The sequence below is a fragment of the Pleurodeles waltl genome, chromosome 4_2, assembly GCF_031143425.1.
Source record: "Pleurodeles waltl isolate 20211129_DDA chromosome 4_2, aPleWal1.hap1.20221129, whole genome shotgun sequence".
In the NCBI taxonomy this organism is placed as follows: Eukaryota; Metazoa; Chordata; class Amphibia; order Caudata; family Salamandridae; genus Pleurodeles; species Pleurodeles waltl.
Window position 1 is genome coordinate 1,002,742,781 of NC_090443.1, and position 24,344 is coordinate 1,002,767,124.

The 24,344-nt window shown below is 43.1% G+C and overlaps 1 protein-coding gene across 1 annotated transcript in view; it reads right to left on the reverse strand.

Annotated features, from left to right (window-relative positions):
• Positions 1 to 4,642: 4,642 nt before the first annotated feature.
• CCDC17 (coiled-coil domain containing 17) overlaps positions 4,643 to 24,344 on the reverse strand; it is a 136,612-nt gene continuing 116,910 nt past the window's right edge. The window contains exons 14-17 of the mRNA XM_069233232.1: positions 21,129 to 21,283; positions 9,710 to 9,890; positions 6,613 to 6,705; positions 4,643 to 4,921 (exon numbers count right to left, since the gene is read on the reverse strand). Of these exons, the coding sequence (XP_069089333.1) occupies positions 4,643 to 4,921; positions 6,613 to 6,705; positions 9,710 to 9,890; positions 21,129 to 21,283 (708 nt within the window). The remainder of the gene's footprint in view (positions 4,922 to 6,612; positions 6,706 to 9,709; positions 9,891 to 21,128; positions 21,284 to 24,344) is intronic.

The following is a 24,344-nucleotide window of genomic DNA, read 5'->3' on the forward strand; positions in this document are numbered from 1 at the left end:
GTCTGGGTGACAAATTAAAGACAGGAGTGGTACTCCAGAATGTGAAAAGGCATGCCTGGCGTAGTGCTCTTGCAACAGACGCACCTGCAAGGCAAAACCCATTGAGCCCTAGATTGTTGGGGATTTAGACTGATAGCACACGTGAGCTACACCTCAGGCTCCCGAAGAGTGGGTATCCTGATGTGAAAGACGTCACCTTTTTGGGCTCGGAATACTTTGATGGACCAATATGGGAGATATGTAGCAGTTTCGGGACAATGGGAGAACACTATGGTCAACATCGTCTCGATCTACATCCCCCCACGGCTACATGACATGGCCTTTGACGCACTTTACCTCCAAAATCCAATTATTCATGTAAATCTAACCACGACTGCGAAGCACTACTTTAAGGAAATTCAGGCTCAGTGGAGGCAGCGCAGATGTTGTGGGAGGCCTACAAGGCAGTAATAAAAAGTCAGGGGATCTTACTGATAACAGGCCACAAGAAAGATAAGAGAGCATGCCTGGAGGCATTAGAGAAGGAGATTCTAGACCTAGAGGCAAGACACACAGGTTTGGGACAAGCGACAGTGAGCCATCAGTTGGCCTTGAAAGAGAAAGAGTTCAGAGATATTGCAACTGATGCGGCCTGCCCCCAATACATAGCACAGCTGAAAATCCTACACAGGAGCTACTATGCCTGCAAAACCTTGGCAAAGATGGGCAGAGTGGGGACACCCCTCTGCTCCCAAAACTGTGGACAGGAAGGGACCTTTTATCATATGTTGTGGAGCTGCCCGGCCACACAGAACTATTGGGAACCAGTTATGTCATGCCTAAATACTGTGGCCCATATTTATACTTTTTGACGCTAAACTGCGCTAACGCAGTTTAGCGTCAAAAAGTTTTGCGCCGGCTAACGCCATTCTGAAGCGCCATGCGGGCGCCGTATTTATTGAATGGCGTTAGCCGGCGCAAGCAGACCGGCGCTGCCTGGTGTGCGCGAGAAAAACCACGTACACCAGGCAGCGCCGGCGTAGGGGGAAAATGGCGCATGGGCGTCTTAAAATGGGGCAAGTCAGGTTACGTCGAAAAAATCGTCGTAACCCGACTTGCGCCATTTATTTTCGACGCCCATCCCCCATCAACATGACTCCTATCATTGTAAAGATAGGAGTCATGCCCCCTTGCCCAATGGCCATGCCCAGGGGACTTCTGTCCCCTGGGCATGGTCATTGGGCATAGTGGCATGTAGGGGGGGGCACAAATCAGGCCCCCCTATGCCAAAGAAAATTATTAAAAAAAAATAAAAAAATACTTACCTGAATGTCCCTGGGGTGGGTCCCTCCAGCCTTGGGTGTCCTCCTGGGGTGGGCAAGGGTGGCAGGGGGGGTCCCTGGGGGCAGGGGAGGGCACTCTGGGCTCATTTTGAGCCCACTTGTCCCTTAACGCCATGCCTGACCCAGGCGTTAAAAAGCGGCGCAAATGCGCCGTTTTTAGCCACGCCCACTCCCGGGCGTCTCTTTTGCCCGGGAGTATAAATACCACGTAAAGGCCTGGGAGTCATTTTTTAGACGGGAACGCCTCCCTTGCATATCATTAACGCAAGGAAGGGGTTCACGCTAAAAAATGACGCACATTCCGGGAACTTTGGCGCTATTCGCCTCTAACGCCATAGTATAAATATGGCGTTAGTTGGCGTTAGTTTAGCGTCGAATTTGCGTCGAAAAAAACGACGCAAATTCGGCGCAAACGGAGTATAAATACGGCCCTGTGTGCGGGAAGGATGTGGTGCTTTCTCCAAAGTGTTGCCTGTTGAACATGTGGGGTGAAACGGATCTTACCCGCCTGGACCGGGTGTGGATGACTCTAGTGCTGGCAATAGCAAAATGTAATATTGCCCGCGTTTGGGGAGCGAGTCGCCCGCCGACATTGGCGGACTGGAAACTAGACCTGGACTGGTATATGCTGGCTTAAAAAGTGGTTTATGCGAGCAGGGGATGCCCAAGGAAATGGACTGGAATTTGGGGAAAGTGGAACGCTTATAAAGGGGGTTGTGCTCTCCGCCCACCCCTGTAAGTGGGGGGGCTGTAGGCAAATATAACCATATGTTCAAGTTATGCTTTGACTTTGCAGGGGTGGGGAGGGAAGGAGTGAGCCCTGGGGAGCCCCCAGAGGGAGGAAACTTGGTTAAATTACATACTACTGTTGTCCAATACGCTGCTGTAAGATTTTTGATTGCTGTTTATATCTAATAAAAAGAATTGTTAAAAAAAAATATTCTGTAATCTTCAAGTGTCAGGTCTGTGACTTGTCTTCTTTGTGCTGCTGGCATTATGAGCCCTTTGTCTCATAGTAGAATGCAAGATGCAGTCACTAACAATTCATCTTTGGTAGGTTGGAATGTGCTCGCTTCCTAGTAGTCAGCCTCCACTGGTTTGTCATATAGGTGATGCCATCTGTTGCTCTTCTCTTTACCTCATGTAAGGTTGGATCATTTTGGGTGTTCTACCTTAAGCTCTGAAAGGAGACAGATGTTGATGTATTCTTCAGTCATCAGCATGCTCACTCTTTTTGTTGAGAGTGGGTGCCTGGACATCTTGGATTGCTGTCCTTTCCCCATTTGCGTATTATGGAGTATGTATACTTTGGCATGCAAATTCCCTGTTTCTTAGTGTATAGTTGGTCCTCAGATTCCTGAACACTATAATTAGGTCTGGATAAATGGATAAAGTGGTGAAGTGTTCTAATGCCCCACAACATCCAGGCTTTCCTTTGATAGATGTGAGTATGCTTTTTGTGCCTGATATGCTTCTGCTGGCATATGATTCAATGTATTGGTGGTCAGACCCTTTTTGATATTGCATCCAGGATGGCACCTAATCCTGCTGGGCTGAATCAACTGTTAACTTGGTGCAGAGAGTTGGGTCAAAGGAGGCCACATTGGTGATACTACTTACTTCTTTCTTGATGTTTTGGAATGCTTGATCATATTATCATGTCCAGATAAATGGATGCACCTGCTTGGTGAGTTCACAAAGACCACTGACTGCTATGGTAATTTCAGAAGCAGTCTGAGCAGTAGCTGGCCACTGCTAGCAATTATTACACATCGCTGACATCTGTGGCTTTTAATTTATCAAACTCTGAGTGAATGGCTGGTCAACTTTCAGAATTAGAGTTGTCTGTTACACATAGCATCCTTTGTGTAAGTCTCTGACTTGTTCTTTTCTTGATGATCCAGATATGTCATCACTGTGGTCAAATGTGTTAACAACAGCTCTGATCACTCTTATGATGGCTTCATGGAATATCACAGCTGCTGAGAATACGCCCAAACTCAGCTTCTTGTAACGAAATAGGTTGAGGTGGGTTGTGAATCTTGTGATGTATTTTGTATCTTTGTGCAATTTAACCTGGTGATACTCTTCATCAAAACTGAGCTTGGAGAAAATAGTTTCACCGTTCAGGAGTGTGATCATGTTTATGTGTAGTGATCATCATTCCCTCCTTCTAGCCATGTTTGGAATCTTCATGTCAGCAGGCAGATGTACTTTCTCTTCTGTGTATCTCTTTAAGACAACTACTAATACCACACCACTACCCATCCCGAACCCTAAAATACCCACCCACAAAACTACCTGCCCTGATGTGTAACATTTTGTTACCACCCATACAAGCTACACATCACAAAGCCCTAAATACACTTTACCATTAAAACTACATATCCCTGAACCCTAAAAAATCATTACCATCCATAAAAACTACTGCTCCATGAACCCTAAAAACTCCTTAATACCCTTATGTTCCACACTACCCCGAACCCTAAAAACTAATAATTCCTGAACCCTAAAAACTCTTTACCACCCTTAAAAATTACCCCTCCATGAATCTCAAAAACTCCTTACCTCTCCTACAAACTAGGAATGCCTGACTCTTGAAAACCTCTTACAACTATTCTCCCCATGCTGTACCCACACACGAACTGCTAACACAATTAAAAACCACCAATCCCTGAACGGGTGAATTCTGGGATTGTAATCAACATTACTCCTCTTCAGAGCTTGGTGAGCTGCTGCTCTTTCTTCTTACTGTATGATAATGGTGATCAGGCTGGTCATCTATTGAGTTCTTTGTTTCTGGGTCCCTTGAACATTCTTTCATAATGATTTATTTTCCACTTTTCCTGCACATTTTCCCCATGGTGGGACACTTGTCTTAATGAGGCTATTCTTGACCACATTGGTAATATGTGTTTCCCATTTTGAAGTGTTTGTCTATTTTTTTCTGTTGTCCCTCTTGTTAACTTTTCATGGGCATGCCTTTTGTGAATTGAGTGTTACTTCCCCGTTGTTTGGTTTGGAGCCAGGAAATCTGATCTTGCGTCTAGACCTTCCAGGATTCAAACTTTGTTGCTTGATAATACTCCTGGTTGTGAAGTTATGTAATTTCTTAAATATTCTCAAGAGTAGCACTAACTTAGAAGATGATGTTGAGATAACACAGACTGACATCATTCAGTGATTCTCACACGATTGTCGTTTCATCAGAGAATTTGTCAAACTGCAAGTGTCAGAGTAGGTGATGAACGTGTGTGATGAACTTACTTATGGTCTCTCCCTTTTCTTATAAAGGTAGTTTGATGGTGTATTGCTCGAAGTCAAGAGTTTTTTGGTAGAAAGTTTGCATTGACCATGCCTCTCAGTCCTTGAAAGGAAAGGCTACAGATTGAACTTTGAGCAGTTGCTTGATTATTTGGCAAATGTCTTTGCTTGCTAGATTCTTTAGCCTCTGTAAGATTTTTTTTCTCATCCTTCTCTCCAGATGCTTCATTGAAATCATCAAATTCATCTAGCTTTTCATCCCATTTAGGTCTCAATCCAGGAATTATTGTGAGATCTTCAGGGAGCCTGAAGTACAACATAGATCCTTTGGAAGGCTTGAAATCGATAGGCGTTGTCAAGTGTGTCACCTGACTTTGCTGTGTATGTGTATTTAGAAGTGTGTTGATTCTTTGGAGGGCACGCAACCTTGATGTACATTTTCTTTATGACTCAGGTTTGTTCTGCTACAGGCCACTGATAATTCATTATAATTCTTTTATTTCTTGATTCTTCAGCTATTCAGCTTGTTTTCTGCAGTGTTGTTCACTGCCTGGTCTTTAGATAGGCTACCTTTGGGGAACAATAACTTTGTTGGCTCCCTAACATTTCCCCAATCCTGATCTCGATTGGTAGGTGCAGGTAACACTGGTGCTACCCTGAACATTTGCCAACTGGGAGCTCACTACAGTGTCACTGCTGGGGTTTGTTATATGAGCTTCTTGCTTAGTTACCTGATTTACCTGAGTGCCTGAACACTTAGGGCCGTATTTATACTTTTTGGCGCACAACTGCGTAAAAAAAATTTTTTACGCCGGCTAACGCCATTCCAAAGCGCCATGCGGGCGCCTTATTTATGGAATGACGTTAGCCGGCGGAGCTGACTGGTGTGCGTCAAAAAAAATGACCCACACCAGGCAGCGCCGGCGTAGGGGAAAATGGAGCTTGGGCGTCAAAAAATGGGGCAAGTCGGTTTGAGGCAAAAAATCTGCCGCAACCCGATTTGCGCCATTTTTTTTTACTCCCACCCTCCATTGACATGACTCCTGTCTTAGCAAAGACAGGAGTCATGCCCCCTTGCCCAATGGCCATGCCCAAGGGACTTATGTCCCCTGGGCATGGTCATTGGGCATAGTGGCATGTAGGGGGGCACAAATCAGGCCCCCCATGCCACCAAAAAAAAAAAAAAATACTTACCTGAACTTACCTTAAGTTCCCTGGGATGGGTCCCTCCATCCTTGGGCGTCCTCCTGGGGTGAGCAAGGGTGGCAGGGGGTGTCCCTGGGGGCATGGGAGGGCACCTCTGGCCTCCTTCCGAGCCCACAGGTCCCTTAACGCCTGCCCTGACCAGGCGCTATAAAATGACGCTAAAGCGGCTGGATGTCATTTTTTTTGACCCGCCCACTCCCGGGCGTCATTTTTGCCCGGGAGTATAAATACGGCGCACATGCCTCGGAGTCATTTTTTAGACGGGAACGCCTACCTTGCATATCATTAACGCAAGGAAGGTGTCCACGCTAAAAAAATGACGCAAACTCCAAAATCTTTGGCGCTAGACGGGTCTAACGCCAAAGTATAAATATGGAGTTAGTTTTGCGTCGGATTTGCGTAAAAAAAATTGAGCAAATCCGGCGCAAACAGAGTATAAATATGCCCATTATTTTCTCTGAGTATCACCAAAAGCCTAGCTTAGAACAAAAGTCTAACTTTACTACAAGTCAAGTTAGACTTTTGGTCTAACCTTACCTTTGTGAATCGGCTCCAGAGTGTTCTCACATAGAAAATATGCCCAAAACAGATAGAAGTTAGAATAGGGACCCTTGGATATATTGAAAGAACCTACTAGCATCAACATAGTCCCCCTGACTATGTGACCAATGCATGGACGCGTTACACCCCTTCTGCCAATCGGGGAATGTTCAAGCGTGCAAAGACCTCATGACCTGAAGACCTCAAGTTAGAGAAACATTTCTCCTCACAGTGAATGTTGGCCAGAATTCCCATCATGCCATGCTCGGAAGCACCTCACCTCTTGTTCTCCGAAGATGAAATATCCATGTTTGATGTTGGATTTCACTGGACTGGTGACACAAGTCACTCCAGAATGTCTGCTGCTAATCACCTAGGCAAAGACAAGACATGACAAGAAGAGACAAATGGATTTACGAGAACAAGTACCATAATCGTAGAAAGCGAAGAGAGACAGTGGATGATCCAGAGACACCCGTGGAAATAACTAGTAAGGTGTGTAATACTCAATGGCATACAATTGGCATGATGCAAAATAGACAAAAAGAGAGAAGCAAACAAACAATGTAAACAGAAGATTTTGGGCGAATACACAAAGAATGGTACTTATAAAAGAGCAACTGAAAAATTAGATGGAGTGTCCGAAGGAGTAAGAGTGGTGGAATAAAAAGTTGGGAAGGGGAAAAGAGAAATACAGAAAGTGGAGATGGAGAGATACAAACACGAAAAAAAAATGCCTCAATGAAAAAAGAAGACAAAACACAAGGAAAAGAAAGAAAGCGACAGAGCCAAAATGGCAGGCAAGGATGGTGGAAACATAAATTGGATAATCAAAAAAAAGAGCAGGAAGGAAAAAAAGCCAGAGAGAGGGAAATCGACAAAATACAGAGCGATATAGTCAGAAACAGAAACATAAATTGAAGGGACGGAGTTGCACCAAAGTGTGAGGAAAGTCCCATTCTTTTAAAGTCAAAAGAAATATTTTGCTTTTTTTGCGATACACAGTCCGTATCTGTATGGGTATGACACCAGCTTTTTTCAGATGTTTCCAGGCCATATTTTAACTCTATTAGTAGTTAGGTATAGATATTCGATTGGTTTCCTCCAGCCCCTGCATTGCTGTAGCTCTGAAATTAACTATATGCATCTAGAGGGCCTTATTCACAATTACGATTTTCAGTCTATAAATAGTCATTTCTTAGATTTGTGAAATAATTTTTGTACTTGCTCAAAGTACTACAAAGCCTTTCCATTACTGCACAATAGTATGTATTTTCTTGTTCTTCAGTGCTGTACACTGCATATTCAGCCTGGTTGTCCAAGTAAGCATGCCATTGTTTTGAACTTGGCATCAACAAGAGAGAACTACAAGTTCAGTGAAGCCAGCTTTCTTCTGTACCCCACTGTATCAAGGACCTTATTTAAGAAAAAGTGGTGCATCAGCTATGATGCTCCACTTTTCTTGCGCCCCCAACCGGCACCTAACAACACCATCGCTGCACCGTATTTATAATACGGCACACCACGGAGGTTGTTAGCACAATAGTGTCAAAATATTTGGTGCTATTGTGGTGTTTTGCTACACTAGCGTCAAACATTCTGATGCTAGTGCAGGTAAGTGCAAGGAGGGCCATAGTTTTCTATGGGAGCGCCATTTTAACGCCTGCTCCGACCAGGCATCAAAAATAATGCAAAAAATGGCGCAGTGAAATCTTTAAAATTTCACTGCGCCATTTTTGCGGGCCTCCCAGCGCTGGAACATCCCCCTTGCGCAGGCATAATGTGGACCAAGGGGGTTACAAAGTGGCGCAATGCATGCATTGCAGCACTTTGTCAATATGGTGTGGCGTAAAAGCCACTTTAGCACCGCCTTGGGGTAAAAAAAAAATGACCTAAGGTGGCGCGAGGGGCTCTAAAATATGCCCCCAAGTTTTTAAGGTCTTCTCATGAGAAGAGCCAGGCACCAGTTTGTTATCTGTTATCAAACCTTTTGGGCCATATTTATACTTTTTGACGCAAAACTGCGCTATCGCAGTTTTGCGCCAAAAAGATTAGCGCCGGCTAACGCCATTCTGAAGCGCCATGCGGGCGCCGTATTTATTGAATGGCGTTAGCCGGCGCTAGCAGACCGGCGCTGCCTGGTGTGCGTGGAAAAAAAACACGTACACCAGGCAGCGCCGGCGTTGGGGAAAATGGCGTTAGGGCGTCTTAAAATGGGACAAGTCAGGTAGAGGCAAAAAAATCGCCTCCACCCGATTTGCGCCATTTTTAACGACGCCCAGACACCATTTACATGACTCCTGTCTTAGTAAAGACAGGAGTCATGCCCCCTTGCCCAATGGCCATGCCCAGGGGACTTATGTCCCCTGGGCATGGTCATTGGGCATTGTGGCATGTAGGGGGGCACAAATCAGGCCCCCCTATGCCAAAAAAAAATGTACAAAAAAAAAAAATTATACTTACCTGAACTTACCTGAATGTCCCTGGGATGGGTCCCTCCATCCTTGGGTGTCCTCCTGGGGTGGGCAAGGGTGGCAGGGGGGTCCCTGGGGGCATGGGAGGGCAGCTGTGGGCTCATTTTGAGCCCACAGGTCCCTTAACGCCTGCCCTGACCCAGGCGTTAAAAAGAGGCGCAAATTCAGGGTTTTTTGCCCCGCCCACTCCCGGGCGTGATTTTTGCCCGGGAGTATAAATACGACGCATTTGCGTCGCAGTCATTTTTTTAGACGGGAACGCCTACCTTGCATCTCATTAACGCAAGGAAGGCGTTCACGCAAAAAAATGATGCTCATTCCTCATACTTTGGCGCTAGACGCGTCTAACACCAAAGTATAAATATGGAGTTAGTTTTGCGTCGAATTTGCGTCGAAAAAAACGACGCAAATTTGGCGCAAACGGAGTATAAATATGCCCCTTTGTGTGGTATCACATGTCCAATCCTCAGCTTTGCGTGTTAGAGAAAATGTGTAAAAGAAATGTGAAATTGAAGTAAATTTAGTATTATGTGCTCCAACAGCTCAGACAGTGAATCGTCGGTCCATTGCTCAGCAATTTCTCACTTGGAATATTTTTGTTGCTTTTTCCAATAAACATGTACTAGTCTATAGTGGGCCTCTAAGATTTTTGTTTTCCTTCCACAGATTCAGGCCCACATTTATACATTTTTAGCGCTGCATTTGCGTAATTTTTTGACGCAAAAGTGGCGCAAATGTATAAAATACAATTGTATTGCGGTGCTAAAAAAGTATAAATATGGGCCTCAGTTGTCTAGTTGCCACGTGGAGAATTTCTTTTGAGACCCTCTACCTTCCTGCACCTGAGTGGAAGATGTGCTTCCTACTCCTATCAACGCCTCTCACCATACTTCACTCCCATACCTGTCCCGTGCTGTGGTGGTACCCGGTCAGGCGCAGGCAGCCGTCCCCAAGGGGAGCATCTTTCACCCTGTCCACAACAAAGCCCAGGCGAGTTCTTCCAAGGTCTGCAGCTAGTTTCTCTCCTTGGTGGTTTTCGTCTGTCGTCCCATCGAGTCTTTCGTCTCCTGTTATCCTGTTTTCACTGGAATAAATCATAATTGTGTTTTTATATTTTGTCACTATCAGTGCATTTCTAAAACATTAGGAACTTGCTGATGGAGGTCTACAAGTGAGAAAGATGAGAAGAATTCTGACTGACTATGAGCGTTATTAGAGCATGTAATAATCAATAAACCCTCTTACAGGTCTTGCGTTAATATAAGTTTAATCCACGTTTCCTATGGAGTTTGATATCAGAATGTCTCATCCGATGCTCACAATTCTAATGTAACTCACTAATATATTATATAGAGTTATAGATGGCTAACGGTGAATAACAGGGATGTTTGTGAACTGGAGGTTCTGAGACAATGAGAGTGAAGCTTGGATTGTCTATGATGTCATTCAGAACTCTCAGTTACTAATCCTTCACTTCTGACCAGGGGATACATATAGGTCCTTGGTGTAGCTTTTGGACTCGAACTGTTGCAAGGGGATGGCAGAGGAGATATGCTTGATGTTCATGTGCCATAACACAAAGTAGAAACTCAGTCATGGAATAAGTTAAAGGAAACCGGTTACATTTCATCTCCACCTGAATGTCAGTAGATAGCTTATAGGAATTTGGACAAAACCAAGCTATGTCTCCGGTAATACACACGCGCCAAAGGCTGTGATGGCATGGCCATACATTAAGCTTTGAACATAGACATTAAACAATGCTGACAAAATACAGGGCCCACTTGGAGCTCAACCAGTGACCATGTACAGAGCTCCAAGTGCCCTTAAAGTCTTCTGAATGGCACATGCTAGGAATCAGTGGGACATGCTTGGACAAAGGCACTTTCATAAAAGCAAGACACCTCACTCCTTACAGCACAAAAGACCAGCAGACACCAAACCACCTTCCACACAGAGCAACAGACCAAATCACTTCGAACCTCCCTTCTTATAGAACAACACAGAAAGACACAACAGATCTCCCTCCTAATAAAGCAGCAATAGTCAAGGACAAAACACACCACAGTGCTAGGAACAAGAGAAGGTAATACAAAGAATCGTTTTTCCATTCAGAGAAACAAATAAAACACAGCTGGCCACCCTCCTAATAGATCAACAACAGACACGAACACAGCACACCTAAAACCACAACAGCTCAGGACAAACACACCTCTGTCATAATAGAACAACAACAGTGAAAGAAGCCACAAACCTCCTGCTATATGGAACAGAGACTAAGACACATCTGACCTCCCTTCTAATTCAACAACAATAAACAAGGACACAAAACAAAAGACCAGAACAGAACTCACCTCTGTTCTAACAGAACCATGCTAGACAAGAACAGAACACCACCTTCTTTGAGAACCACAATATATCAAGACACAACACACAACTTTCTTAACAGAACAAGAACCTAACAAGGCACAACAAATTCACATAGCTGGTCTGTTTCAGTTGGCGGTGATGAATTTCACCTGATCTGAAATATGATTCTCTCAGGCTTTACATAGAAAAGCACCCTTAATGCTGAACCTAAAATAGTTTCCCTTTGATACTGTGAGTTCGCATAGGATCTGATACATGCATTTCCTATACATTGACCCACAAAATACTACATTTCACCCCAATAGGCAAAATAGTCCACACAACTAGTTTACAGTAGCATGAAAAAATAAAAACTTCATAAAAACACAATCACAAGGAAAACAGATCATTGAGAATGTTTACCTGTTTTGAGGCGAAGGGTACTGTTTAGGAGCGTCGACAACGCATGTGCCAATCACTGGGGTGTGCCACCGGGAAAAGACGGGAGGCACAAAAGTGAGAACACTCTTAACAGGGGCTTGAGAGAAATAAGGGAGAGAGACAGAACAAAGAGACTAAAGGGGGAGTAAAGGAAATTTTGTGGAGCAAAAGATCACTCATGAAGGGAAACTGAGGAGAACTTTAGAAAGACAAAGAAAGAGAGAAAAGGGAGAGGTGACAGAGAGGAGAGAAGGAATAGGATCAGCAGAACAATAGCAAGGAAAGTAAAAGGAGACAAATGAGGAGGGAGACTGGAGAGGCAGGAACAAAGGGGGATTAAGCAAGGCTTGCTGGTGGTAGAGATCAGAGAATGAGCACAGAAGAGGTAGAAGATAATGATGCATCAAACTAGCAGGGAGCACAAGAAAAGGAAAGGAGAGTGGTGGATGGTAAAGAAAAGAGATGTAGTGAACTAGTGCTGGAGAAGGAGAAACTAACAGAAAGCAGAGCAGGGGCAGAGAGTTCAGCAAAGACAGATAAGTCTGCCAATGGCAAGTGAATGCATCTTAGGCTGTGACTAACTCTGGTCAAGCCCCACTAGTCTTTTGAAGGCTGGTCAGACGACTTCTTGTGATGCCCCTAGAACTCACCTTCTGAATACAAAGGGCCATATTTATACTTTTTGACGCAAAACTGCGCTAACGCAGTTTTGCGCCAAAAAAATTAGCGCCGGCTAACGCCATTCTGAAGCGCCATGCGGGCGCCGTATTTATTGAATGGCGTTAGCCGGCGTTAGCCGACCGGCGCTGCCTGGTGTGCGTGAAAAAAAACCACATACACCAGGCAGCGCCGACGTAGGGAAAAATGGTGTTTGGGCGTCCAAAAATGGGGCAAGTCAGGCTGAGGCAAAAAAATCGTCTTAACCCGATTTGCGCCATTTTGTTTTGGCGCCCAGACGCCATTAACATGACTCCTGTCTTAGCAAAGACAGGAGTCATGCCCCCTTGCCCAATGGCCATGCCCAGGGGACTTCTGTCCCCTGGGCATGGTCATTGGGCATAGTGGCATGTAGGGGGGCACAAATCAGGCCCCCCTATGCCACAAATTTTTTTTTTTTAAATACTTACCACAACTTACCTTTTCTTCCCTGGGATGGGTCCCTCCAGCCTTGGGTGTCCTCCTGGGGTGGGCAAGGGTGGCAGGGGGTGTCCCTGGGGGCTTGGGAGGGCACCTCTGGGCTCATTCTGAGCCCACAGGTCCCTTAACGCCTGCCCTGACCCAGGCGCTAAAATGCGGCGCAAATGCGGGTTTTTTAGTCCCGCCCACTCCCGGGCGTCATTTTTGCCCGGGAGTATAAATACGACGCATATGCATCGCAGTCATTTTTTAAGACGGGAACGCCTACCTTGCATATCATTAACGCAAGGAAGGTGTTCACGCAAAAAAATGACGCTAACTCCATGAACTTTGGCGCTAGACGCGTCTAACGCCAAAGAATAAATATGGAGTTAGTTTTGCGTCTAATTTGCGTAAAAAAAAACAACGCAAATTCGGCGCAAACGGAGTATAAATATGCCCCAAAGCGATTAAAAGAGGGAGGCAGAGCAGGAGAGGAAGGTATAGAGGGCAGAAGGACGAGAAAGAAAAGAAAGAGGGAATAAGAGAGACTGACAGAGTGCCCTGACTACTGTCTTGCTAACATTTTATGCAACTGAACAAGGTGAGAAGAAGGGGATCATATATATATATGGAATATGTATGTATATATATATATATATATATATATATATATATATATATATATATCTACATATATATATACATATATACATCTACATATATCTATATGCATATATATATATATATATATATATATATATATATATATATATATATGTATTTGTATACACACACAGACACGTATATACACACACTATACATAAATATATGTGTGTACGTGTGTATATATGTGTATGTGTGTATATATGTGTTTATATATAAATATATATATCTTTATATATCTATCTATATATATCTATCTATAGATATATCTGTATATATATTAATTACATAGTGGTGATTGCCACTGTGTAGTAATAGTTAGGTTAGAGTTGTGATAGAAAGAGCATATTTGTTTTGATAATAATTCTGGGACCATTTAACGTATCTTCACAAAATTTTCCAAAAAAGGTTGATCGACCTCAGCTCCTTCCTGGAAAGTTTCAGGGTGATCTGTCAAGTGGAGGCCAAGAAAATGATGTTTCTGAAAAACATTGTCCCAATGCAATTTTCTATAGCACTTTTAAGAAGTGTTTTTAGACAGAATGCCTGAATAGAATTACACACAATTTGGCAGAAAGCTAGATCTTTACTCAGAAAGCGTGCTTTTTTGTGATTTGGTGTAAATCTGTTCAGATGTGGTTGAGAAAATAGGGTTCAAATGTTAATGATATCTGACAGTTGGTCCTGCTGGAGTATCGCATTACTTCTGCAGTAACATACATTCAAAACACAGATCAGTCTGATGGATCAAGAGGGTTTTTCTGTTGTCCACTTCCAGTCTGTCCTGCTGTACCAAGAAATCTGATTTGTTGGCCGTAACATTGGACACAGGGCCTGGTCGCAGGCCAATACTCTATTGCACATGGTCAAAAGATGTGCTCAGCGAGGGGGTTGGATGAATATGATCAAAAACTCAAAATTTCACTTAACAAACCAAAGATTAAAATTACGTTATAATTAGGTATGGTGATACGATCTTAATTTACATGATAAAAGCCTTAGAAATTCACTGAAAAAAGAAAAGTTTAAATTAGCTTTATAGTTATAATATCTAACTTTAGGTTAAAAAAAACCTAGAAGTTTAGTGAAAAACAAAGGTTAAAGTGACATTGTGGTTAGGCTTTCTAATAATATAAAAACTATCTTTTTAAAATAAAAATTAAAAACACACTGAAACTCATTAGTTATATTTACCGAGCTAACTAAAACTTGCATCCCTGCCATGCACTGCTTATGACATCACAGACTGCATCACCCAAGACATATTCCATGACATTATTGATGACATCACATCTCAAACGGCATGCAACACTCTAAGCCTGAAAGAGTATAAAACAAGTGCAATCTTTTTAAGGTTGGTGCACCACTGAGGGGAGATAGACCTTCAGATGTTGATCAATCCTTGAAGGAAGGCTGCAGCACTCCAAGAAGTTAGCCTTCGTGAACGTTTATTGAGGCATAGGTAACACAGCGCCCACTGAAAGTTTATTCAAGCTTTGGTATCCCAGCTGACATGATAGGATTCAGCAAAACTGCCTTGATCACAAAACAATCATGTGATTCTGGCAGCTATTTCAATGACCATCTCACCCAATTAAGATAAACATAGAAAAAATACACTCTTTCCTAATAAATACTTCAATGTGAAATTAGTTCATTAACTCACATAACACTATTTATAAATGCATACATTTGTTAAATTACAGTGTAATTGATTATATAAAATAACATCCCGGTAATCAGTGCAAAACCATGCACCCAACCTGCTGAGGCTGTCCAGCCTCCGTGGTGGATGGCTAAGGGCCTATGCCAGGCTAGTCATGATTTACAAATGAAACCGGCAGAGTTATACAACAGTGTTAACCCTTTAAATCCCACACAGGAATGTTTTTAAAAGCTAATATTTCAACAATTATTGAACAGAGATTTACAACAAACCATAAAAGGATCACAATGTGAGTAAAGTTCTATTTTTATGCCCAGTCTTGTGTAAATCCAGTCAGCTGTTTGGGCTGCAGATGTGAGCAAAATGTATAATCCCTGCATTGAGCCCCAGTGGGGAAAAAAATGGCGCAAAGAAATCTAAAAGATTTCTTTGCGTCATTTTTTTCGTAATTTTTAACGCCTGCTCAGAGCAGGCTTTAAAAGGGGACACACCATTTGTTACAATGGGCCCCTATGTACTGTTCAGGGTTAGCACCAACATTTTGGCACTAATCCTACACAGTACATCAATAGAGTCAAAATTTGTTATGCTATTGCCCCCTAACCTGTGTCATGGTGTGCTGTATTTTAAATACATCACACACATGGTGGTGATAGGGGGGCGTTAAGGGGCCCAAGAAAAGTGGTGCTGCCCTGGGTGCAGCGCCACTTTTCTTAAATCTGCCCCTAACTTTGTTTTACTATGGGCAGATCTACACAAAAATTAGCAATTCACAATTTAGCTGAGTAAGTATACTGCAACATTTTGTGCAAATCTGTTGACGAGGTCAAACATTACACGCAAATCAAATAATATTGTTTCAATGGAAACAGTGTGTGAACCTGAACTATTCAGTGGCTATCACCACTCTAATTTTTATGTAGCATTACATTATCAGGTGAAGCGCTAAGCCAAACACCCAAAGTTAAGATGTTTTCAGTGATCCATAGAAGCAGCAGTACTAAAACCTTCTACTTTGGGTGACTGCTAGTTTATCTGAAAGCAATAGATGGAAGTGATATCGTCTAATACGAATACTCGGTAAAGGCTAACACTTCATCCATCTGATCATTGTTATATAGTGCCATGGCTTGGCTTACACGTAGTAGGTAAACAGATGTTCTCACACAACTCAAGATCGGTCTGGAATACTTATTAATCAACATCCACTGGCATATTCTGCAGAAAACCTAATGAGAGGGCTGTCTTCAAAAAGATCTGTGAATCCATAGAAGAAAACAACCTACTTTCAAAACATCAAACATGGTACCACCCCAAAATGGGAAGCCTAAATTCCATCTGGAGCAACTCGAAGGCTATGCTGCACAGTTGGTGCACTTCTGCCCTTAAACCTGGCCACAGCCTTTGACACAGTGCACCTTCTTCCTCTTCGATGTGGGGAATGTCACCTCAAAACAACAAAGCTAGACTGTTGTCCCCTTACCTCTTCACCAGAACCAGCAACACCTTGCTGCCACCATTTAAACCAGCTTCCTTCAACCCTAAAGCTGGCGAATCTCAAGACTCTATAATCTCAACCCTGCTTTTCAATGTATGTATCCGTATGGTTCTACACCGCATCAAATCTTGCAGCCTTCTACAACTAAGCTGACAACACTCAAACAAATCCCCCTAAAGGTGGAGTCCTTGACACCTCAGAACTAGGCTGCTGCCAGAGAAATGGATGCTGGCAAACAAACTAAAACTGAGTTCTTTCAAAACAGTGATCCTAAACTTGAGATGATAGAAGAACTACCAGCCTACAACCATCCTGCTCCCAGTACTAGGCCCACCACCAGCAATATTGATTGACCTAAGGAATTTGAGAATTATCATGTTCCTCCACAGCAATCAAGTAACAATCAGTATTTTCTTTTATCTAGGATTCTCACAGAAGCTCCAAGCCACCATCACCCTTGTCATGTCTCATCGTAACTACATAAAGAATGGATTCTACCAAGCAGCCTAACTCTTACTAGAATGGAAAGAACGGAAAATGTGGCAGCAAGATGCACACAGGACCACATCTCACCAGCCCAACTACGAGTTCCAATGGCTCCAGATCCTTTGTCTGCCTTCAAAGCACTCTGCTTTGGCCACACAGCGGTCTATGAAAGGGCTTGTTCTTCATTCAACTAAAATTACTAAGGTATTCCTAGAACAATGCCCTCTGCTCTAGACTTGTCCCGGCACTCAACATCACCCCCATCCAAAAGAAATGCTCTGATAGAACCTCTTTCTCCATATGTTCAGCAAAACGATGAAATACCCTCCAAGCAAAGGCAAGAAGTTAGGACCACCTGGAATTCCAGAAAACAGTAAAAAACTGCCTCTTTCCCAACAGATGTTGTAGCGCCACGCCAACCAACAGAAACAGCTGGAACAAGAAAGGTACAAATAGCACAAGAGATCTAACTATATCTCACTCCAGAATAGAAGGCACAATTACATGTGAATCAGTCTTTCTCTCCTTCTGCACCACTGCATGCAAGGTCACTGGTACATATGTACAGTGACATGTTATAAGCTGGCACTACCATTTGTGCACAACAGCAAAACACTACCACTAATACCTTAAGGCATTGGTATTGTACTGTTAATCAGCACTTATACAGTATTGCACCCAATCTGCTGCCTGAAATCGAATACCTTAATTCCCACATCCTTGAAATCAAACACAACACACAATACCCATTATGAGAGTAATCATCTTCTGTGATACCATTTCCCACTAGACCATACGCTGAAGAACAATGATATAAAACATGGTAAGAGCACAACCATATCTCCTCTCATAGAGGCCTCCCTTCCAATCAAACAATCCCAAAGCAGTAGCGTGTGATCCGCCTGCAACGTGTTTCACCTCTTCAGAAGTAGGAATCATTATATACATCGAATACCAATACAGTGCAATGGAAATCACATTCATAAATATTTATTAAAGGATTTCTAGCATTTGAAATATGTCAAAAAGGGAGGCCCTCTGATTCCCTTCAATGGTAAAGTCTGTCTTATCAAATACTCCCAAAGACTGCCTTCTCATGATTTTGACATATGTGTATTCTGCGCATTGAAGAAGGCTAAAAAGGTAGAACCACACGCCGGCGTAGACGATAAATAGGAGAAGTATGTCTTACAATATCAAAGAGAAGGAAACACACAGGTCTAAGAATGGATTAAACAGCAAGGGCAACCAAACAGACGAAAAAATGGAGACAATTTAAAAATAAGGGAACATGAAGCGAAATGAAAGACAAAAGAACATCATCCTTTGAAGTGGAACACAAGACTTAGACCAATAAAAAGTGAACAAATCACTCTGACCAGTCATACAGACGGTCACCATGGAGTCCAAGCAAACATAACAGTTTGACAAACCATACAAACCATAACCCTCAAGGCTAATCACACAAAATAGGACACAGAGCCAATTGGATTAAATTCATATGGAATGGGGCACTAAGATCAATCAAAGAGGACTGAGACCAATCAAAAAGATCACTTTGGAGTCCAATGCAATGGTACACTTTGTAAAATGAAACACATCGTAACACTATTGGCAAATCACACAGAACAAACCAATGAGACCAGTCTAATGTGACACAACTTTGGAGACCACATGGAATGGGACCAAGACCGATATACATGAACAGTGAGAGCCCATTGTATGGAGCAGACCATGGGATGCACCAAAGAGATCAATCAAACGAAGGGGAACATAGGAAGCCAATGAAATAGAACATAACATTAAGGTAAAATGAAACAAAACAAAAAACAGAGGTCAGTCAAATACAGTGCAAATGTGTCCTTCGGAACAAGAACACCAATCCACAGCACTCTTCTTTTGTTGTAGGAAACATTCATGATGAGTTCTTCTGAGAAAGAACAGCAGATTGGTAAAACAAACACTGCCCGGTGAGATGAAAACACTGCCCACCATTGTGAAAGTCTTGGACATCATCATAAACCATTTGTCCATTGTAAAAAAATGATTGACTTTATTCAACATTGCTTCTTACTATTTTATACATTGTTATAAACCTATATTGTACAACATCTTCATACATTACACATGAATATTGTTTACATTACACCTTATCATTGTAAAAAGAAATATAAGCTGTTAAAAAAAGATTCTCCCAAAATGCCTCCTTCAATAGCAAAACTTCTAAGAATTGTCTGCTGATTGATGTTTGCAATAACACTTGCATTAAATACAGTGATAAAGGACAGCACACCATGCAAAGTGAAACACACACCCAAGAGTGCCATTAAACTGGTTTATTACTGGTACTATTGTCACAACACATGTGCCATGCTCTTATCTCTTTTGCAAGTCAATCCAACACAAACATTGTGTTTCCAGTACAGGAAATACCTTGGGACAGACTTACAAGTCCCTAGCGCCACCGAAGCGTCACTTTTTGTAATGCTCTGGTGGTGCTGTGCAGTGCGCCACATTTACAAGGTGGCGTTAAGCCACTTTTTGTGGCTTAACATCACCTTGTCAATACGGTTCCTTCACACGCAGCACTTTGCGTGGAAGGGGCTTGCAATGGGTGTTGCTGTTGGTGTTCCACAGCAACACCCATTGCATTTTGATGCTGCCCCAGATTTCCGAGAAATCGTAAATCTGAGGCAGCGACAAAATTTAACGCCACCCAGGGGATGGTGTTAGCATGGTGCAAAGAGGAGAAATGCTTTAATTTCTCCTCGTTTTTTGCTCTTTCTATGTGTGCTGCGTTCTGCAGCACACATAGAAAGTGCAAATAGCCATAGAAGATTGTTTTTGTGCAGGAAGGTATTCCTTCCTGCACAAAAACAATCTCCCCATCAAGGTCGCAATCCGTGCACTATGGCGCGAAGGTGGCTGCGTGTGCACTCGGCAGCAACTTTAGCGCCGGCGCAGGGGGAAACACAAGGGTCCGCCATATTATTGTAAATACTGCGCATCCTTGTGTTTTAGAAGTGACACAGCACGGCGCTGCCAATTTTGGAGCAGCAGCCGCGCTGCACCACTTCTTGTAAATCTGGCCCTACGAGCCCTTATGGCTGGTCGTACTACCTGCTTCCTCCTGAGAAGAGCAGCTAGACGTAAAGGCAGATTCCCTGAACAATGATGCCAGGCCTGTCCATCAAATGATGTTACAGCATGATATGATGAGGATACACACTTTGAGGTATATTTCCAGCCTTTTCGAATGGCATGCCCCCTTACAGTAATGTACATTCCTTTGGGCCCAACAATGTGGCCTCATATTTACAATTGCCCTTCGTGCTGAAGTGGTCAATATGCCGACAAATGCTGTTATTCGCACTTCCTTTCACAAAACTCTCCAAAGGAAGGTGGGAGTTGAGGCTTGAAGCGGGCAGTTGAGAATAAAGGCTTCTGGATGAAATGTGACGGTGTGGGTATAGAGACGTAAAATCTTGGTTTGGGACCATTGGGACAGGCAGGATTGTAAAGGGAGGTGATGGCGGGATAAGGGGTCCACCTAGATTTAGGGAAAGGCTGCACAATGAGCTTTAGGGGGTGGATTAGGATTTTTGACAGGAGCATGGGTTAGGATGGCTGGTTAGGGCTGTTTGCGATTGTCTGTGTAGGGATAAGGGATGAGGATGAGGTTAAGACTGCAGGTTAAGGTTACCTGAGGGTTTACTTGGGAGCTGTGGTTAGATTAGGAAGCTAAAGTAGGACTGAGGTGGGGGTTAGGGATAGGTCTGGGATCGCAACTTTAGATGTGCAAGATGATTAGGCTGGAGGCTATGATTAGGTTAGCACGAAGGTCAGAATCAAGGTGGTGATGGGGGCTAAGGTTAGATCTGTGGGTTAATGTGTGCATCAGTGTTAGTTTGGGGACTTAATTAGGTTAGGCAGATGAAGTCCGGATTGAGGTGTGGTAGGAGGTAAGATTAGGTTTGTGGGTTAAGGTATACAAAACTGTTAGGTTAGGAGTAATGGTAAGGCTTGTGGGTTAAAGCCAACCTAAATGAATGGGTTAGGGTAAGGGAGCTTGGAAGGGAGATGATGCCCCTTTTTCTCACCTTTTGTTGCTTTTATGCTGGCTAAGCTGATCCTGAATAGGAGGGGGGTCGACATAGTCAGTGTATGGGAAAGAAAGAGAGAGGGAAGCATGGGAGGGATAGGCAGCACGCTGTGGAGGAGCATTCACCGCAGGGGGAGCGATTCCGCCAGATATCTGCAATAAAAAGACAATGATTACTAAAACAGAAATAAATGCATGGGTGGAGAATTTTATATATGAATAACAGAGGTATTGGTGCATGGCTTTAACATATTCTAGACTTTCTGCTCCAAATAAAAAAGTAAATTAGCACAACTTTTTGTAAGATCCATGGTGTACGTTTTAGCCACTAAATAATAGGTGGTGTTATTCTGCTTAGGCAAGGAGGCAGATTTGATGTGAAAGACTTTAACTATTGTGACAACTGCAGAAGAGTAGATATTCAAACCCTCTTATTTAAACTTTTTGACTGCTCTGAAAGGCTTCAACTATCGTGACAATCGCAGAAGATTAGAAATTCAATCCCTCGTCTTTAAAGTTTTGACTGCTCATCCTACAGGAAGGTTACTCCAAGTCAGATGTAGTTTGGGCTTTGAATGTGATTGGTGTGTTACTGCATGCTGACAAGCCACTAAAAGGCAGACCTTGCCTTCAGCAAGCCCATCAAAGTATAGCTGAATAAGGCAAAAATATGTCTGACACAAGAGATCACCCACTTAACGATGATAGACTTCTGGCACAGGTGGCAACCAAGCTAAGGACCTGGGTCAAACCCACACTCCAAGGAACCCTCTACTTGGACAATATGCAGAATGAGAGAGGTCAAGGGAGACCCTGTGCTTGGTCAGAGATGGGCTTGATAAGTCTGGGCTATAAAAAGTCAACTGTTAAATTAATAGCTGAAGATGTGCCAGAATGAGGGACATATTGAGGTAGCCATGTGCCTAGGATCTCAATGCCCTACCATGACACCCACCACAAGAAAAAAGGTTCTGCCACTAAAATCAGGTGAGGACTACAAAGACAGAATCCTATTCTCTGTGTCAAAGTCATGATACTTCCTTCTCTGGTCCTCATCTTTTCAATGCTTTCAATCAGTCCAGAGAAGGTCAGTGGTTCTAAACGCCTTTGTTCAAATTTCTCTACCTCAGTTTGTTAAGAGAAACTAAGAGTAAACATTTGTTAAGGGATTTAACTTAATATGAAGAGAGATAAATCCAGGATTATATTTGACGTAGCCTTCTCAAAACTTAGGATAAACCATGTTAGTAAGTTTGGGAAAGAAGTGGCCATGATCAGCTGGGGCTAGAGCCAGAGGACTTTTCAGAAATATGAGGCAGGAGACATGTCAAATTTCTAAAGAAAATGAACAACAGATATGGATTAGCATGAAATCAACAACCTAATAGCATACATCTAAATACACATCCAGACATAATAAGACACGTCAACAAGCTCGTATATGTTACCAGTTTCAGCCCTCTGTGTGTGGCACCTCCCTACCTAGGCCGCACATCAATTCTCTGAGTAATGTAGGCTTTTTTAGTTTTGTTTATTTGCTTCCAATTCTTGCAACAGGAGTCTTTTCTTTTTGCTACCAATGTCTTTCCCTAGAATTAGAGACCACAAAGCTCTTAGTCGTTTGGTACCTACAGGAAATTAAGGTGGGGCTTGAGAAGACTGTGGCGACCCCCCTCAACCCATGGATCCATACTGAGTCCTTGATACCTATGTAGTCTCTGGCACTTTTAGGGCAAAGTGTAGTATGTATTGTTGAGCATCAACAGAGCATCTTTCACCTACCACCTACTGGAGGCAGGTGCCATGGATGGGTTCTGGCATGCTGTTTGCAGTCTTTTCTAACACAAGCTTGTGGGTGTCAGGAACCCAGGCTGTAGGCAGATCCTGTGAGGGTCAGATACCAAGGGCCTTATTTATACTTTTTGGTGCAAAACTGCACTAAGGCAGTTTTGCCCCAAAAAGTTTTGCACCGGCTTGCACCATTTTTTTAGCACCAGCTGGGCACCATATTTATGGAATGGTGCAAGCCGGTGCAAAGGGTAGGCTAGCTTAAAAAAAAATGACGTTAGGCAGTTTTGAGTCAAAATAAATGATTCTGACCAGATTAACATCATTTTTTGACGCTAAGGGGCATATTTATACTCTGTTTGCACTGAATTAGCGTCATTTTGTTTTACCCTAATTCAGTGCAAAACTAACTCCATATTTATACTTTGGTGCTAGACCCGTCTAGCACCAGATTTATGGAGTTAAAGTCATTTTTTCGAAGTGGAAACCTACCTTGCCTTAATGAGATGCAAGGTAGGCGTTCCCGTGCAAAAAAATGACTCTATGGCCTTAACACCATATTTATACTCCCATGTAAAAATGGTGCAAGGGAGGGAGGAGGGGTCAAAAAATGGGGCAAAGCTTGCTTTGCCCCATTTTTTAAGACCTGGGTCAGGGCAGGTGTTAGGGGACCTGTGGCCCTATTCCATGGTGGAACACCATGGAATAAGCCCAGAGGTGCCCTCCCTAGGCCCTAGGGGCACCCCCATCCACACTAGAGGGACTGCGAGGATGGGGGTCCCCATCCCAGGTAAGTACAGGTAAGTGCATTTTATTTTTGAAAGTGCCATAGGGGGCCCTGAAATGGGCCCCCATACATGGCACCGGGTGCAATGGCCATGCCCAGGGGAACCCTGTCCTCTGTGCTGGCCACTGGGGTGGTGGGCATGACTCCTGCCTTTTCTAAGTCATGTGGCATGGTAGGTTTAGCACCATAAAATGACGCTAATCTGGTTAGAGTCATTTTTTTTTACTCTAACCTGCCTAAAGCCATTTTTTGGTGCTAAACCCTCTTCTTCCATACTGCCAGCCCCACCCGACTAAAGTCATTTTTTAAAACTCTAGCCTACCCTTTGCACCGGCTTGCACCATTCCATAAATATGGTGCCCGGCTGGTGCACAGAAATGGTGCAAGCCGGTGCTAAACTTTTTAGTGCAAAACTGAGTTAGTGCAGTTTTTCAGCAAAAAGTATAAATAAGGGCCAATATTTTGTAAGTTTGCGCCACTTTTGTGTCATAAAATGACGTTAATGTGGTGCAAAAAAAGTTTAAATCAGGGCCTTGGTGCTAGATGGGTCTAGCACCAAAGTATAAATATGGAGTAAGTTTTGCACCAAATAAGAGTAAAAAAAAGATGACACTAATTCGGTGCAAACAGAGTATAAAT